This window comes from Alexandromys fortis, unplaced genomic scaffold (genome assembly GCF_014885135.2).
Source record: "Alexandromys fortis isolate MF-2015 unplaced genomic scaffold, M_Fortis_MF-2015_v1.1 scaffold_4, whole genome shotgun sequence".
Classification (NCBI taxonomy): Eukaryota; Metazoa; Chordata; class Mammalia; order Rodentia; family Cricetidae; genus Alexandromys; species Alexandromys fortis.
In genome coordinates, this window is record NW_026067944.1 from 21,133,880 (window position 1) to 21,153,227 (window position 19,348).

General features: G+C 34.8%; 2 protein-coding genes and 1 pseudogene across 2 annotated transcripts; all 3 read left to right on the forward strand.

Moving 5' to 3' along the window:
• The first annotated feature begins 322 nt into the window (after positions 1-322).
• On the forward strand, positions 323-8,123 carry LOC126505833 (olfactory receptor 181-like). Its single transcript, XM_050149072.1, has 3 exons — positions 323-1,205; positions 4,992-5,093; positions 8,068-8,123. Exons 1-3 carry the CDS (start codon positions 323-325, stop codon positions 8,121-8,123), a joined length of 1,041 nt encoding a protein of 346 aa, XP_050005029.1.
• A 5,494-nt stretch (positions 8,124-13,617) lies between these two features.
• On the forward strand, positions 13,618-14,577 carry LOC126505661 (olfactory receptor Olfr180-like). Its single transcript, XM_050148852.1, is given in 1 exon segment — positions 13,618-14,577. A coding segment is annotated over 1 exon segment (960 nt).
• A 243-nt stretch (positions 14,578-14,820) lies between these two features.
• LOC126505662 (60S ribosomal protein L6-like) lies at positions 14,821-15,749 on the forward strand (annotated as a pseudogene).
• The last annotated feature ends 3,599 nt before the right edge of the window (positions 15,750-19,348 follow it).

The following is a 19,348-nucleotide window of genomic DNA, read 5'->3' on the forward strand; positions in this document are numbered from 1 at the left end:
CTGAAGAATTTCTGATAAGATTCTTTCATGTTGAGAAAAGACTGTTAGGCTATGGATTTGTTTTCTGATACAGGCTAGCTCATGCAGCCAAAACTTTTTCTCTAGCAGTTCCATAGATATTTCAGGACAGTCCCGTGTGCGTTATCTATGAGTAACCGTTCCCAATGACCTATACTGGGATGCTCTTCAGAAGACAGCAGACAATGATGTGATGAGGGTATTTCATATTCATATTGTAGTTAGAACAGTGTAATAAGATACAGTCTACTTGCAACTACAGGTAACTTACTTTATTATGTTGTCTTAGCCCAGATCAGGAATCATGAAGGAAAATCATTCTTTGACAACAGAGTTCATCCTGGTGGGATTCTCAGATAACCCAATCCTGAAGAACCTCCTGTTCTTGTTGTTCTCTGCTATCTATCTGGTCACCATGGTTGGGAATCTCGGGCTGGTGGTCTTGATCTACATGGAACGCCGTCTTCACACACCCATGTACATCTTTCTGGGAAACCTGGCTCTCATGGATTCCTGCTGCTCCTGTGCCATCACTCCAAAAATGCTAGAGAACTTTATTTCCGTGGACAGAAGGATTTCTCTCTATGAATGCATGACACAGTTCTATTTTCTCTGTTTTGCTGAAACTGCAGACTGCTTCCTACTTGCAGTGATGGCCTATGATCGGTATGTGGCCATATGCAACCCACTGCAGTACCACACCATGATGTCCAAGAAGCTCTGCCTTCAGATGAGTGTAGGCACCTTCATAGCCAGTAACCTGCATTCAATCATTCAGACAAGTTGTCTGTTAAGATTAAATTTCTGTAAATCAAATCGCATTGATCACTTCTTCTGTGACATTCTTCCACTCTATAGGCTCTCTTGTACAGATCCTTTTATTAATGAACTAATGATATATATATTTTCAATGCCAATTCAAGTCTTTACCATTGCCACAGTCTTGGCCTCTTATTTCTGCATTCTTTTCACAATTTTCAAGATGAAATCCAAGGATGGGAGAGGAAAAGCGTTTTCTACTTGTGCATCCCACTTTCTTTCTGTGTCGATATTTTACATCTGCCTTCTTACATATATAGGACCATCAAAAGATGGTAATAAAGATATACCAGTGGCTATATTTTATACAATAATAATTCCTTTGTTAAACCCTTTTATTTACAGCCTGAGAAACAAGGAGGTTTTAAGTGCTGTTAAGAAGGGTATAAAAATTTATAGTATTTTCAAAAAATCTTCATCATCTACAGTGCATTAAAATAATTTTATGAATATGAAATATAGAAAATTTAAAATGTGGTTTATATAAAGTGTTAGTTTTAAAATCACTAGACTCAATTATTGAGCAGCATACAAATACAATTCAAAAATAAATTTCAACTATTATTCAGCAATATATAACAAGAAAAAAATAATGGTTCTATCTACTTTCATATTGTTAAGAGATTTTTTAGCACTGTAATTCCATACTCAATAAACTAATACAATCAATATTTGAGCAATTTAATGTACAAAATTCTTCTTTAATTAATATTATTTATATAATGAAAGAATTTTTTTTATTTTTCCAGAATGTCCAAATCTAAAATTTCTAGGCATTAACTGATTTTTCAAAAATCTTTCCATCTATTACTCCTTTTCAAAAACAAATACAATAATATAGAAACACTACTAAATAAGTACAAATCTCTTCCTTCAGAATATTTTTATTAATATCATGAATTATTAATATTTTTAAATCATCATATACATTTATATGCATCTTACTCATTTTCTCAGTTTATGTTAGATTAGTAGATTCTTAAGCTAGAAGGTTTACATTTCAAAGTTGTGGTATTTTTTTTCCTGTAATTGTTATCTCACACACGTATGGGTGTGTGCATATAAATAACACATATATAAATATATATTCTTAAATATGTCTGTATAGCCTTCTCAGTTTGTATACTGCTACTTGCGTTCATGCATTCAGGGATGACCACCTTGGGCTGGATAACCAGTTGATGTGCTCTTATCTTTGTAAAACTATAGTTCACTTTCCCAACACTCCTTAGGTGCTTATGGTTTCTTTGTCCTAGCTAACTTTGTTGTTGTTATTAATGACATTCAGCTGTGAAGGAAACAAATTAATATTAATAGAGTTTGATGTACACTTTACCCAAACTCATTAAAGTGAGCATCTTTATACTATTATGATATTCTTCTTATTAAGAGAGCTATGCTATTACCTGTAGAGTTCATATTGAATTTTAATACATCTTCCATTATCATCATATTTCTGGCCATGTTTTAGTTTCAGAAGCCAACTTGTCTTTAAATGTCAATTCTCCTTAATTTCCAATGGAATGTGACAGTGTTTTAGACTGTCCAATGACCTTGACACTTGAGAAAAATTCTGTCCATCCATCTTATATCATTCTTATTTGAATTATTCACATATATCCCCATTATTATATTTATGTTTTGGAAATGAATATCACAGAATTTAATTATGCTTATTTCCTCAGGGGTTACTTGCATCAACATGACTTACTGTTCTTGTTCATAGCTTAGTTTGTTGGACTAAATGTAGAGATGTTTGGTTTCACTCATGGAAGTTGTCTATCTCCTTTTCATACCATCCATTAGAAAGTAAATATATTGATAGATAGATAGATAGATAGATAGATAGATAGATAGATAGATAGATAGAATTTTAAGATACAGGACTTACATGATTTATTCTATATGGAGAGAAATATCATAAATTGTGGAAATATTTTAATATCAGATCAGTAATTAAGAAAAATGCATTAAAGAATGAAAATGCTATGTTAAAGACACATAACACATTCTGGCATCTCCATGGGTTTAGGGGGAAAGTATGATACTTCTGGGACAGAAACCAAAGATTTGTGAAGCAAGTCATATAAGAACAATTAACAATACACATTATAGATTTTTCAACAGAACAAGAACTTAACATTAGGCATAGGAACATAGCAGGAAGGGCATTCCCCTCCCCCACTCAATACCTGCCCTCAGTTGTGCCTTAAGCAAAAGAAAAAGAAAGGTCTCTGCCAGTGCCACCAAAGCAAAAACTGCACTCTGTAAAATAATGCATGGGAGACCTACAATTTCTTTTTTCAGCAACAAGGCACAGAAGAAGGGATTCCCAGGTTTATTATCTTGTTCACTGATGCTAAGGTTGATTTTTAGTGACAAAATACTGGCTGGGGTGAATGGGTCAGAACCTGATATATTTTTATGTCTCTTCTGCTGAGACTCAAGTAATTGGACAACACGCAGTATAAGTATGAAGTCAAGAAATCAATGGAGACTTGAATGCAGAATCATGTGCCAGGAAGGTTGAAGTTGGACTCTGTTACAGAGGAAAGTGGAAGGTGTTTTTATTTGGGAACAATGGCTCAACTTCTGAGAAGATGAACGAACTGAACTATGTGTGAGTAGTTGTGGGGCCTGAGGCAGAGACCAGCATGTCAAGACAACTGGGATTGCTCAGTTTCTGTAGTCTTTAACATTAGAGTGGACTGCTTTGGTTTTATCAGCCAGCACACAGAACCAAACAGACATTGCGTAGCAAAGCATGTGATCTTCAAACATCCCTCATATCCCTTTTTAGGCCAAGTGCTACTATTTATAGGGAATAGCATGGATCCAACTTTGTGTTAACATGTCTAGTGACACAGTGATTTATGCCAACCCCAATTCTTCTTCCTTGTAAATTTCAAAACTAGTATCCCAAATGGAAGAATGAAATTATTTTATACTCCATCTCATTATAAATGAGTAATTGTTGGTTAGTCTTCTTAATTTTTAATATTTTATTATTTATTTGTTTTTAGCTTCCCCTCACTATTATTTTGATAACTTTATCACACAATCTGTACTGTCCTTATAGTGTTTTATCTCCTCTTTGTCTTTTAGGTGTTATATTACAACTATTTTCTTAATTTTTAACTCCATTGGTTAGCCTTTGTGTTGTTTAACATAGGAATGACCACTTAGAGACTCGTATATTTTAATGCTTGGCCAGGAGGAATGACACTATTAGGAGGTATGGCCTTGTTGGAGTAGGTGTGGAAATTTTGGAAGAGAAGTATTACAGTAGGGTAAGTTTGAGGTCTTAGAAACTCAAGGCACAAAAGGCATTCTCTTCCTGCTGCTTGTGGACGCCTGTAGAATATTCTGTTTCTTCTTTAGCATCATGTCTGCCTGTATGTCACCCTGCTTTCTACTGTGATGCAACTGATGAAATCTCTGAAACTGTAAACCTGCTTCAATCAAATTAAATGTTTTCCTTATAATAGGCACTGTGTTCATGGTGACTCTTCACAGAAGTAGAAACCATACAGAAGTTGATACCAGGGACTGGGGCATGGCTGTGATAGACCTGACCATGCTTTTGTTTGTTTGGAGAAATGTGGACTTTGGGAATAGGAAAGCAGTGGATTCTTTAGTGTGACTTAATTGGCCATTTTAGTAGGAACACAGAACAGTGGTTCTGAGGGTGATTTGAACTGTAGGTGCTATGGGAGCACATTCACTCCTTTACTCAATAGCCTTTTAGATACCCACCCCCTTACGTGTGGTCTCTTATAATGTATAAGCAGTTGTAAAGTCTATACATGCTCTCTTGCTTTTGGCTCCCACTTCCATTTTGTGCAGAGGACTGTTATCTAGGACAGTGATCTGTAAGTTTTCCCCTTAAATAAATAGCCCTTTTATTATTCATAATTCTGAACTGGTTTGGGATTGTCTTGTGACTTCCATCATCATCTGGTAACCAACGTGGGCAATAATTCTCAGCCTACTAGGTTGTATCAATAGAACGTACTCACACAGAGAATGTTCAGTTGTCCAACCCTGTGCCAATACTTTGTCAGCCAGCCATTGGAAATAATATATAAGCAATTTACTAAAGTCTATAATCTACCATTACATGAATGACATTTTGTTACCTGATTCAAATACAGATACTTTAGAAAGGATGTTAGAAGTAAATAAAGTGTTGCCTAAATGGGGGTTACAAATTGTTCATGAAAGGATTCAAAAAAGAGATTCTGTTAATTACCTAGGTTACAGAATAGGCTTACAGAAAATTAGAACACAAAATGCACAAATTAGGAGAGATCGGTTATGGACTCTTAAAAGCTTTCAAAGATAATTAGGAGACAATTCCAGTCTATGGCCAGCTATTGGGATAATGCATGATCTAATAATTCATTTAAACAAAACCTTAGATTGTGATAAATACTTGAATAGTTCCAGAGAATTAACAGCTGAAGCATGAAAGGAATTGATGATGGTTGAGGAGAAATTACAGGAGGCACACGTTGATAGGGTGAATCCAAATTTTAATTGTATTTTAGTCATATTACCTTCTAGAATTTTTCCTATAGGAATTTTAATGCAGAGGGATGATGTTATCTTAGAATAGATCTTTTTTTACCACATAAACCAAGTAAAAAATAAAAACTTCTGTAAAAAAATTCTCAATATAGTTACTGATTCATATATGCAGAGTTTTTTTTATATTTTAAAACTACTGATGATACAGAATTGACTTCATTATTTATCCAGGTGCAAGACATAATTAGGAATAGGCTTTGTCCTATATACATAACACACATCCAATCCCATATGGGCATGCCAGGTCCTCTAGCAGAAGGAAATGCAGAAATTGATCTATTATTGATTGGAAGTGTGTTGCAGGCCTCTGAATTTCATAAAAAAATCATGTCAATAGCAAAGGTTTAAATAAAGAGTTTTCTATTAGTTGGGCGATGGTGGCGCATGCCTTTAATCCCAGCACTTGGGAGGCAGAGGCAGGTGGATCTCTGTGAGTTCGAGACCAGCATGGTCTACTGAGCTAGTTCCAGGACAGGCTCCAAAACCACAGAGAAACCCTGTCTCGAAAAACCAAAAAAAAAAAAAAAAGAGTTTTCTATTACAGGGCAACAAGATAAGGAGATTAAAAAGAGAAGCCCTGCTTGTTCTTTCTATAATCAAATGCCATTTCCTGCAGGTAGTAATCCAAATAGTACTCAAAGGAATGACATCTGTCAGATAGATATGTTGCATTTTGCAGAATTTGGTAAATTAAAATATGTATACCACATCATAGACACACACTCATGTTTTCAATGGGTAACTGCCTTGAGCTCAGAGAAAGCTGATTCAGTAATCATGAATTTATTAGAAGTTATGGCCATCATGGACATTCCTGCACAAATGAAGACAGACAGTGGTCCAGCATATGTATCTTAAAAAATGAAATTGTTGGGCTTGAGAGATTGGGTTAAGAGCACTGCCTGCTCTTCCAAAGGTCCCGAGTTCAATTCCCAGCTACCACGTGGTGGCTCACAACCATCTGTAATGGGGTCTAGTGCCCTCTTCTGGCCTGCAGGCATACACACAGACAGAATATTGTATATATAGTAAATAAGTAAATATTTTTTTTAAAAAAATGAAATTGTTTTTACCTATTACAATATAAAGCACATTACAGGTATACCAAATAATCCTACAGGTCAGACAGTTATAGAAAGGTCAAACCATACTATAAAGGATACACTGAACAAACAGAAAGGGATAGAAAGTACCCCCAGAAATAGATTGCATAATGACTTATTAACCTTGAATTTTCTTAACACTAATGAGAAAGAAACAACAGCAGCAGAGAGGCTTTGGATAATTGAAAAAACTTCTGAATTGAATTAACCAGTTTATTTCAAGGATGTGTTGACTTCACAATGAAAAGCAGGAGATATGTTATTTGGGGGAATGGGTTTTGCTCTTGTTTCCACAGGAGAAGAAAAAATAAGGATACCATCAAAATTAATAAAGATTCATTTTGAAAGGGATAAACCTCTTGAAAAAGAAAAATGATAGTTCATCTACAACAGTGAACATACAGGTGGTAAGAAAATAATACAGGGTTGGGGCAGGGTTCTGCTCTTATCTTTATAGGAAAATGCACATCATCAAAAATTAAAGAGACCCTGGATGTTTGAATGCTGGCAGAAGGAAAAAATAGCTATCCATTAAGGAACATATAGAAAAAAATATGGATTATGAGGCCAGCTATTAGATACACATACATTTACACACACATGTATATATATGCATATTTATTAAAACATCAGCTGATTTTGGAGTTGGACAATGGCTCTATACTTCTCTAAATCCAACGTGTTGTTAAAAGGTTCATTAGAGTTTCTGTCTCATATTGTGAGCCATCTCGTATAGGACAGAAGGAAGATTTTAGGAAAAATTTTATTTTTTCCACATCTAATTTTGTCTATATCACGTTCTCCATTGAATGTATGTTTATATGAATGATGTTTAAGTTTTCCACGATGAAAAACAGATTTTCCTACAGATCCTTTTCCTGCAGTAATCTTTGAAGGTTTTAGGAAGAAGATAGGGCCCCACAGCAACAACTCCACCTGGTGAGATGATCATGATGTGGATAGCACTAAGATAAGTCTGGTTTTCTGGGTACTAGCTGCTGAAATGGTGCCTTCTCATGACCTTCTAGCCAGAACTCTGTAACACGAGGGGGCTGGCTTTTTGGGGTTTCTGTCCCGCCCAATACCCACCGCTGACAAGCCCCAAGAAAATCACAAAGAGACCTCTATAAGTTAAAATACTGATTGGCCCATTAGCTCAGGCTTCTTGTTAACTCTTGTAGCTTATATTAACCCATTGTTCTTATCTTCATTAGCCACATGGCTCGGTACCTTTCTCAGCTGGGTAGATTACATTTTGCTTCTTCCATGGTCTGGGCAGAACTGGGAGGAATGGGCTTCCTCCTTCCCAGAATTCTTCTGTTCTTATTGCCCTGCCTCTACTTCCTGTCTACCTGCCTATATTTCCTGTCTGGCCAATTAATGTTTATTTAAAACATGATTGACAGAATATAGACAATTCTCCTGCACCAGAACTCCAAATAAGAACTTTGAAAAGAAAACTGTTGAATGCTGGGAAATTGTTTGCAACTATACTAGACAGTAATTTTGAAACTTAACTATCACATTATCTTTGCAGGATCTTTTAAAAAGAACTTCGCACCCATGACAGAAGGAACCAGTTCTAGAGGATGACACACACTATCCCACAAAAAATGTTTGTCCATAGGGTTGGTAACACTGTTTAGGGGTTTTTGGTTATTACTTGTAGACAGAGGATTGGGGTGAAAACAATGTTTGTTTAAAAAGGATAATAATAGTGGGTAATAAAGTGAATACTTGTGAGCTATTACTTATGGATAATTTACATTGGTATAGTTTTATATACAAGTATAATTTATATTTGTTATTTCTGTATTCATTATTTGTACAGCTATGCAAGGTTATTCTATCAGATTGTATATATGCATGTTTCTACCTCTTTTTAGGATATTTTGCATACTGATACAACTTTTAGGATATATTTTCATATTGCATTTTATATTACTCCTACCTCTGATCAAGAAACTCATATATTATTTACATTTTGAGGTCATTGTCCTCAGTTGTTGCACATTTGTATAGAGATTATTAATATTCTTACATGAAGTTTTAGTCTTTAAGTTATACAGGTATTAAATACAATAGGTCAATAGTTGTTCATATTTTTTGTACATACAGTCAGTTGAATTAGGTTCTTTAGATACATAGAGATTTATTCTGTCTTCAACCACTTCAAGGATCTTTAGAACATGGCATTTAAATAACTTAGATTCTGTTGACATGAGACATGATTGCTCATGACAGCCCCAATCTTTTCCCGGGAGTATGTTGAACACCAAGACACTCCACTTGGAGATTGTTTTCTTCTTGGCACAATTGGCCTTTGGGAAAGGAACAAAGTCCAAAGCATACAGAAATGAAAAAGCAGGGCACAAGGAAAAAGACTGTCAAAGCTTGCCAAGAGGGTAAGATGGTTATGAAAAATTTTCTGCTTCTGAAAATGGTCTGTCAGTTATGGTACACCTTAGCCAAAGTTGGTTGCTTCAATGCTGCAAAATGAGATTTTGGGTGACTCCTCAGGTAGCTAATTATTTCCATCATAAATTACTCATTTTGGAAGCAGCTGATAGTACTTCCTCCTTGCTCAAGTAATATTATCTCCCTTCTTAGGTCTTCAATGGGGTTGAAGATTAGATACTCATAGTTATTATACTCTTATGATCTAGCAAAACCATTTTCCATACAAGGCTTAGACTCCGTAGGATAGAATGTTTATTAAAACATTTAGCATACATTTCTTGCTTAATATTGTTTATGCTGCTTGTAATTCTAATTATACTTGATATCTATTCCTAGTATATATACTTTGGTATTGGGTTTGGAACTCTGTTATTTTAACAAAAGGGAGAAGTGCTGTAGGAACACATTCAGCTCCTTCAGCCAATAGCCTTTAAGATACCCGCCCACTTGAGCATGGTCTCTTATACTGTAAAAGCAGTTGTAATGTGTGCCTGCTCTCTTGTTTCCAGGTCCCACTTCCAGCTGCTAGATTCTGTTTCTGTTCATGCAGAGGACTGTTGACTAGGACAGTGATCTGTAGGTTTTCCCCTTAAATAAAAGTCCTTTTATTATTCATAATTCTGAACTGGTGTGGGACTGTTTTGTGACTTCTATCATCAGTAGTTCAAGACATTCCACAGGATAAGAACATTAGACTGAGGCCTTGAGAACAATCTTGTGATATTTTGTTGAAGAGTGTGGCTGCTTTTTGCTGTTGTCTAAAAAATATGCATGAGACTAAATTGAAGAGTTTGGGAGAATTATGTTGGCAGAAATTTCAAAATAGTCTAGTATTGACTCTGTCATGTGACTATCAGTGGTCACTTATTTGAAGACCTAAAATAAAAAGGAGAAAGCTGTGAAAAAAAAGTTACAGAATACGTAATTTGAGAATAAAAGGTATACAAGGAAGTGGAATGGAGAATAATACTGTGTTCAATGTGATAAACAGTTTAAAGAAAAGCATGACACTAGACACTCAAAGAAGATCCTGTGCAATTAAGTTTTCATTTTGAAAATGAATTTTTTTAAAAATTAGGACTTGGTGTGGTAGTGCATGCACTTTTAATCCCAGGAATCTGAAGGCAGAGATGTAGAAAACTGTAAGTTCAAGGCTAGCCAGACTGTAAAGCACTCCAGGATAGTAAAACTGAGGCAGTGAAAGGAATCATTGAAAATGGAAAGCTTCTGGAGAAAGAAGTCTGCTTATTAAAAAAAGATAACCAGAGAAAATCAACAGGGCTGCACTTCAGATGATATGCCAGTTAGAGGACATATGAAAAGGCAAAGCAGCCTGTAGTCTAGAGGGAAGATCTGCCAAAGAAGAGATGAAATGTTAAAAATGAAAATCTTGATGAAATAAAAGACCAATGGAAGGTGCCATCAGAAGACTTCATCAAAGACCAGGGTTACATAAAATAATAATCTAATAACCAAGCAAAAAAACTGCATATGGTCATGCTAGCTGTAATCCTAGCTTTATAGAGATGAGGAGATGGAGACTTTAGGAACACTGGGGATTCCTGGCCGGACTTAGAAAGAAACCTTGTTTGAAAGAGTTAAGGAATGTGTCCTCATAACTTCTACTTGCCCATGCTCTTAACTCACACTTACACACACCTCAAACTCATTCACCAGAAGCTGAATACACAAATAAAATCTGATTAAGAGTATTTGTTTCAGTAATAATTAAGTTAGAATGAAGTTAGAATAGAAAAAATGATAACAAGCCAGGTGGTGGTATTGCATGCCTTTAATTAGGACATGAAGCAGACTGAGGCAGGTGGATCTCTACGAGTTTGAAGTAAGCCTGGTCTCCATTAGAGAGTTGAAAGACAGCCAGGACTGTCACAGGGATAAGCATTTCTGTCTCACAGAACCAAAACTGGTAATATATTCAAGGTGGGAATCAGACTTCATATAAAGATTAAAAGTATTTAAATATATAAAGAAATTCAAGAAAGAGGCAATTTAAGAATAAATGTTCTTTTAAAAATATAATACAAGAAAGAGAAATGGTGGCTACATGCCTGGAGGTAGATACTCAAGATTTAAAGATAAAAAAATCATGTCATAAATGCTTTAAAATGTCCAGTCCATGAAACTTTCCCGAAACCAAGATAATGAGTATGTAGACTAAGTGGCATGTAGAATAACAAGAAGCCAAAAACATTTCTTGTAGATAAAATAATATCTGTGTTAGAGAAAGGATGAGTGGGATATTCACTAAAATGTTAACTTATATTCATAGCATTAATTACAATAATCATGGTATATTTTTATAGATGTACATTTATCTCTTCCTCATGGTGAGTTTAATACAAGAACACATAACACGTAATAAATTTACTTAAAATTCTGTTTCTCAAAACATAAATGTTGCCAAAGAAAACAATGTCAGAGATGTTTATAAAAATGGATTTATAGAATGGGGTCAGGTTCACTGTAGCTTGTGAGAGAAAAAAAAATGTGATTCCAGTTGACAGCACTAAAATTTGTTGTCTAATCTAGAAATACAAATTTCTTTTCAAATTTGTTTATTACCAAGTGATCTTTATTGAGTTTTTTTTTGTCCAAAACAATTTTCATGTAAGCAATATCAATGAGGCACAAGAAATTAAAGATCTGAACATGAACGATGATTTAACATTTAAAGCCAACTTTATGGGTAGTTACTAGATTTAATCTCAGTATCTCAATTCTCTTACCTTTAATTAATGTGTTTGGTTTAAGAGTATTTTGGGATTCAACCTCCCCACCTGGAGTCTCTGCAGAAATAACTATCGTCAATGCCAAGGAACTCCCTTTAGAATTGTCACTGACCTATGAGTAGAGAGTGTCCTGTATTCTTATAAATTATTCCTCATTGCTTTAAGGCTTCTGGAACCATGAGGTGACTCTATTGGCCTATATAGCATGATGGATAGGGAGCTTTGAGTATGTGAATGGGTTTCAAATTCCTTTCTAAAGATGGAGAAGCAAATGTAAAATGATTCTGCATTTACTTTTACTTTTTATCCACTTTTGTTTAGTTTGTCTCTGAATTGAAGACCTACTAAAAAGATAGAATGAAGAACTAGATGGGTTATTCTGTCCATCCTGAGCTCAAAAGCCCCATAGTCATGTCAGCAAACACACAGGTATGTTATCCATAGTCTGAATGATAATTCTAGGATGAGTAGTAAAATTCTTAAGATTTGGTTAAAGGTTCAGTACTAGAGAGGGAAAGATGAGTTTTTACATAGAGTTCTGATACAATATTTTAAAATAAACTTTCATTTTCTACATTTATGTACAAATATACATGTTTGATTTGCCCAGTGTATACTACTAAAAGTAATAATTTATAGTGCTACAAGTATTTTCCCAAAAGAGTATAATTTGAGAGATATAATAGTATTATATATTTAACTTATAAAAGGCAGTATATTTTATTCATTTATTTGTAAGCCATTGGTCATGCAACACCAGAAAACCTTTTCATGTGATGAGTGAAACAGAAAACAGGTTAAGTTCAGTATAGAAAACATCTAAAATCAAGAAAATGGTAATTATAGTTTTAAATTTAATTTTTTTATTTAAATAATACTTTAGTCTGTTCCCTCAAAAAATATCCATACAAGATCTTGTAAAGTCAGAGTATTGTGGCAATTTCTAGGAGAAAAAATATTTTAACAGTAAAATACATAAATGCTGTTCTTGGATTTGAATGTTTCAGTAACAACTGACAAACTAAAATCTAATAAGTTTGGGTAGTTACTGAATTCTATCAAATGAATAAAAAGAAAAGAATTAAAAGTTTAAACATTATTATAAATGTATGACATTTATTGAATTCAATAAAAGGAAAACATTGCTTTATCTTGACAATATCGGAATACACAGCAGGAATTTGACATTTACATATCTGTATCCACACTGTGAGCAGACACCTTGACACTAGGACTCACAATAAAGAGCATATGCAAAACATTGGAAACTACACAAAAATAAGAGAATAGAGGGATATTAAAGAGTAGGTGTAATTCTTTGGAAATTTATCAATCAAGAGAGAGTGGGATCCTGAATACACTGAACTTAATAGAGAAATAATTTTAAGATCAAAATATAATATTTCACAATCTTAGCCAAACTTGAAAGTCATTCAAAATTTCACACAAAAATCCAAGCTGAAAAAGATACCTAAGACAGAAAAATATTTTTCAAACTCTAATTCTATGAAAATTTATCAGTCACTAAATTCTTTACTGGGAAATTTATTTTTCAAGATCATATTGACCCTATAGATATTTTTTGAAAAGAACAAAACAGATTCTTTAAATAAGGAAAAATTGACAGACACATATGTTGGCCATGAATTTATACAAATAAATAAAAAAATCCATGTGAAGCATGTAGGATTATATTTATACTTACAACCTATGTGTGACTTATTCTCATATGACATAAAATACCATGATGTATTTCAGGGGATTGCTAAGTTAAATTGAAAAGTCTTTACTTGCTCACTGTAACAAGAGAGGGAGACTTAGACATTCTGCTCATAATAGCAATCAAATGTCTTAACAATTTTTGTCTCAGCAGAGAAATGAGAACGGATATTACAAATCACTCTTCAAAAATGGGTTTCATCCTGGTGGGATTCTCAGATTATCCAGACCTGAAGACCCTCCTGTTCCTGGTGTTCTCTGTCATCTAACTGGTCACCATGGTTGGAAATCTAGGACTGGTAGTCTTGATCTACATGGAACGCCGTCTTCACACACCCATGTACATCTTTCTGAGAAACCTGGCTCTCATGGATTCCTGCTGCTCCTGTGCCATCACTCCCAAGATGCTAGAAAACTTCTTTTCTGTGGACAGAAGGATTTCTTTCTATGAATGCATGGCACAGTCCTATTTTCTCTGTTTTGCTGAAACTGCAGACTGCTTTCTTCTGTCAGCAATGGCTTATGACCGCTATGTGGCCATATGTAACCCTCTGCAGTACCACACCATGATGTCCAAGAAGCTCTCCATTCAGATGAGTGTAGGAACCTTCATTGCCAGTAACCTGCATTCCATGATTCTTGTAGGCTGTCTCTTAAGGTTAACTTTCTGTAAATCTATTCGCATTGATCATTTCTTCTGTGATGTTCTTCCACTGTATAAGCTCTCCTGTACAGACACTTTTATTAATGAACTAATGATATATATATTTTCAATGCCAATTCAAGTCTTTACCATTACCACAGTCTTGGTCTCTTATTTCTGCATTCTTTTCACTATTTTCAAAATGAAATCCAGGGATGGAAGAAAAAAAGCATTTTCTACTTGTGCATCCCATTTTCTTTCTGTGTCAATATTCTACATATGTATTATCATGGATAGTCGACCTTTGGAAGATGGGAATAAAGATCTATCAGTAGCTGTATTTTATACAATAATAATTCCTTTGATAAACCCTTTTATTTACAGTCTGAGGAATAAGGAAGTAGTAATGGCTATTAAAAAAGTTATAAATACTTATAGTACTTTTAAGAAATCTTCAAGCTCTACATCTCACTAGATATAACTCATTAAAATTATTTTATAAATGTGAAATATAAAAAATAAAATTGTATACATGAAGGTTAGTCCTTAAATAAGTAGACTTATTTATTAAGCAAAATACTAATGAAATTCAAAAATAATTTGTCAATTATTTATCTGAATTATGTAGCTAAAATAAGTCAATATAAATTTAATAACTGTCATATCTTCATTCATTACATCCATGGGATATTCCCATAATATTGCTTCAGTACTCTTTCCCATCTTGCAAGATGGCGGGTGAAAAAGGCGAGAAACCTGATACAAAAGAGAAGAAACCTGCAGCCAAGAAGGCTGGCGGTGATGTCCCTGCCGCTGGTGCAGCCAAAAAGGGTGACCCTAAGGCTACCTCAAGAAAGGGAAGCCCCATTGCAGCCGAAATCCAGTCCTTGTTAGAGGAATTGTCAGGTACTCCCGATCTGCTATGTATTCCAGAAAGGCCATGTACAAAAGGAAATACACAGCTGCGAAAACCAAGGTTGAAAAGAAGAAGAAAAAGGAAAAGGTCCTTGCCACTGTCACAAAACCAGTTGGTGGTGACAAGAATGGTGGTACCCAGGTGGTTAAGCTTCGAAAAATGCCCAGGTATTATCCTACCGAAGATGTGCCTCGGAAGCTGCTGAGCCATGGCAAAAAGCCCTTCAGTCAGCACGTGAGACGCCTGCGTGCCAGCATCACTCCTGGGACTGTTCTCATCATCCTTACCGGGCGCCACAGGGGCAAGAGAGTGGTTTTCCTGAAGCAACTGGGCAGTGGTTTGCTGCTTGTGACAGGACCTCTTGCCCTCAACAGAGTTCCTTTGAGAAGAACACATCAGAAGTTTGTCATCGCCACTTCTACAAAAGTTGATATCAGCACAGTTAAAATCCCCAAACACCTGACTGATGCTTACTTCAAGAAAAAAGCAGCTGCGTAAGCCCAGGCACCAGGAGGGCGAGATTTTTGACACAGAGAAGGAGAAATATGAGATTACAGAGCAGCGCAAGGCTGATCAGAAAGCGGTGGACTCGCAGATTCTGCCAAAGATCAAAGCTGTTCCTCAGCTGCAGGGCTACCTGCGCTCTCAGTTCTGTCTGACGAACGGGATGTATCCTCACAAACTGGTTTTCTAAATTGCTGACAACCTAATTAAACAACTTTATGTGTCAAAAAAAATTGCTTCAGTAAATTAATATTACATCATGATTAAATATAAATATTTTAAGAGTATCTTGAATTAACACTGTGAAGTTAATTGAAAGATATTGTGTGACCTTTCCATTATTCTTATTTTTATGTCTTTTTAAATTTCTAGGCAAAAACTTGGTGATCATCATTCAGAAATTGTTCCTTCTCTTCCTCTCTCCCTTCCATCATTTCTCTCTTTGCCTTGGAATATTTTATAGTTCTATTACCTCAAAATGAATACTCTGAGGCACAAAACAAATATAACTAAAACAGAAAAACAATGCCATATAAATATAATTACTAGTTTTTGAATGTATCATTTGATACAAATAATATAGAATTATTAATATTTTGAATATCAGTAACTTAAATTTATAGATTTTAGCATATTTTTCAGATTAAATAAGTTTTAATGATTATTCTTTGAGTAGAATAAATTCAATCTAGAAATTTTGATTTGAAAGTTTTTTGTAATCTCAGTGTTTACTTTTCTAGAGATACGTGGAATTTTTTGTAATATGCAAATCCTCAAAATGGAATTAGACATTTTTCCGAAGGGACTCCATTTTCTGTATTTCTACTGAGAAATAAAACAAAGCATATACAAATTCTACATGAAATCTCCTTTTTACTTAAATGATCATGTGATTAAAGAGCTTATGTCTTGATGTTCTTTTAAACATTTGAATATCACCAACCACTTTATGATTGTATTTAAATCTTGTCCCCACACATCACCACCCCAAAAATTGAAACTAATACCTTTCATCACTTTTTGACAAAGAACCTGTGGATAGACATGATCACATGCACTAAGAATGCGCCCATTTTTCTAAAAAAGGACATAGTATCAAACTGAGTCCTAATGACATTTTTTTTACCCATAGATTAATGCATCTCTCAACTCTCATCAGAGACGCTTTCATTTGCAATAGATGGTGATTAATATTGGTATATACAAAGAACAGAGAATAAGAAGCTTTAAAATATTCAGTTCTAACTAAAACATCTATATTGTGCAGTCTCCTCCCAAGGCTTGGATCATTATAAGAGAAGTGGTAGAAAGACTGGAAGAACATGATGCAATGGGTGAATACAAGGAAAGAGAATCTTTCAGGGACAATAGAGAAGCTGCTTATACGCCTATGTTACAGAGACTGTGACAATGTCACATATGAAATTTTACATAACAGGTCCTACTCTTACCCTTCTTTCATTCTCAATGGATACCTTGCTCACACAATAATTTTATGGGATATGGAGATGATGGAAGCTAATACCAGACAGGATTCTAGCATGGAGAAGTGAGATGGACTCATCTAGCTGAGCAACTATGGTGATTTATAGCTGCTGAGGAAGGGAGAGTCGGTTTTTCTTAAGAATGCTGCATTCTATACATGAACCACACTCCATTGAAAAGCTACAAATATCAGCACAAATAATTTGTACTTGAAGGGTGAATGAAAAAAGGACACATATTGAATGAATCAATAATACTTCAGAGCAAGTCTCATGATCAGGAGTACTTGGCCCAAACAAATTATACTCCATGGGCTTTTTTTCTGTTTTATTTTGGCATTTCCTTTTTCCTATGTTAGGATTTTTTTTTTAATTTTATTATTTCCTTTTTATTGCACATTTTGATTTTAATTTGGATGGGTGGGTTTTTTTTTCCTAGGTTGTTGTTTCCTCTTCTTTTGTCTTCTAGTCTCTGAGGCCTGTGGTTGAACAGGGGCTCTCTGTTCAAGTTGGGGGCTAGACTTCTGGCTACTGGCATGACAACTTTTAGAGCAGGAATTCTCTGCCTGAGTTGGGTTTTGGGACACAATGATGAGGAGAGGAGGAGGGATTGGGATAGTGTTGGGGGTGCAAGGGGAAGTCTACTTGGCAGCATGCCTGAAGTTCTGGCAGCCAGTCTGGTCTATGGTTCAGTACAGAATATCTGCCTAAATTGGGATCTGGAGAACAATGTGAAGAACGAGGGAGGGGACATTATGAATAGTATAAGGTGTGGGAAACAAAAGGTTGGAAGACTGACCTCTGATCTAGCATATAGTCTCCACCTGAGTTCTCCTATGTTTTCTTTTGACCTTCACTTGAGCAGAGGATGTCCAACACAGGCAAGGGCTGGCACACAGCAATGAGAGTGGAAAGCTGGGAGAGAAGAATTTGTGAGAACCAAACTAAGGGAATGGGAGAGTTTTAAGGGTGGGCATCCTACCTTTTTTCTGGCTGGTTAGACATGCAGTACAGCACTGAATGTCTACACAATTATTATAATGTCACTCATTAGTTTTTTTTGTTGTTTGCTTTTAATACTCATTCCCTCTAACTTTTCTTACTAATTAGTTGAAATTTTACACACCAATCCTGGGTCCTTCTCCGTACCCTCCTTCCATTCTCTTTAGATACCTTGCTCACACATTAGTTTTATGGGATGTGGAGATGAAAAAGATAATAAGGACTCATACATAAAACGTAAACAACATGTATTTTTGCTTTTTCTTTTCAAGAGTCATACCAGGAAGTATAAAATTTTATCTCCCTAGCAATATACTATTTGGTCATATCTTATTGTCATTAAATTTTTCTTTTCCTTAATATCTATATGACCAAGATCATTTAGTTACCATAGTGCCATTTGTAACTTCTATCTTGTTCACAAACACATTACCTAATACTGTATGAATAAAGTCTATAAAAAGGAAGTTCAAAACACCTGAAGGCAACCCTTTTTATTCCACAAGGAAACGCACTGAGTTAAGAGTATTCTCTCTCTCCTTTCTCATCTCTCTTTTCCCTCTCCCTCTTAACTCCCTTCCTCTCTTACTAATGTATTTATTTTCCCTGATCAACCAGTAAAAGAGAAAACTTAGAAAAATTCTCAATAACTATGGAATGAACTTCAAAGGGCTAATAGTATAAACAGAGACTGTTCTTTTATTTTCTGCTATCAGACTGAATAATCATACAGAAAATATATTAATTACAACACTGCTTTGTCATTGGCTCATACATATTTCTAGCTAGCACATACGTCTCAAATTAACCCATTTCTATTAATTTGTGTATCACTATGAGGCTGTGGCTTACCTGAAAATTTCTGGAATTCTTCTCCTTTGACATCTACATGGTGTCTTCCTGACTTTACCTTTTTTTCTCCTCTATCTCTGCTTAGATTTTGTGCCTTGCTACATTATGCCTTGCCATAGGAAAAAGCATTTTCTTTAGTAAACAATGGTAATAAAACATTGTCATAGACAACAGAGGTGAATCACACTTCATCTTTCTTTTTCTGTCAAAATAAAAGATTTAACTTTGACATAGTAAAATTACATATAACAGAAAAATTATCAAGCAAAAATATAGTTATATTTAGTTCATTTACATTTTACAAATTAAGCAAAATACTCTATCATTCTGTTTGTAAATCTAAAGTTTAATATTCAATTTATCATTAATAATAACTAAAGAAAGCTATAACTATGTGTCTTCTATCCTATCAATGACCCCAGAATAAAATAATATTTCCTAAGTAAACAGGAAGTGCATTATAAGTGATTTTCAAAACTATAGAATTG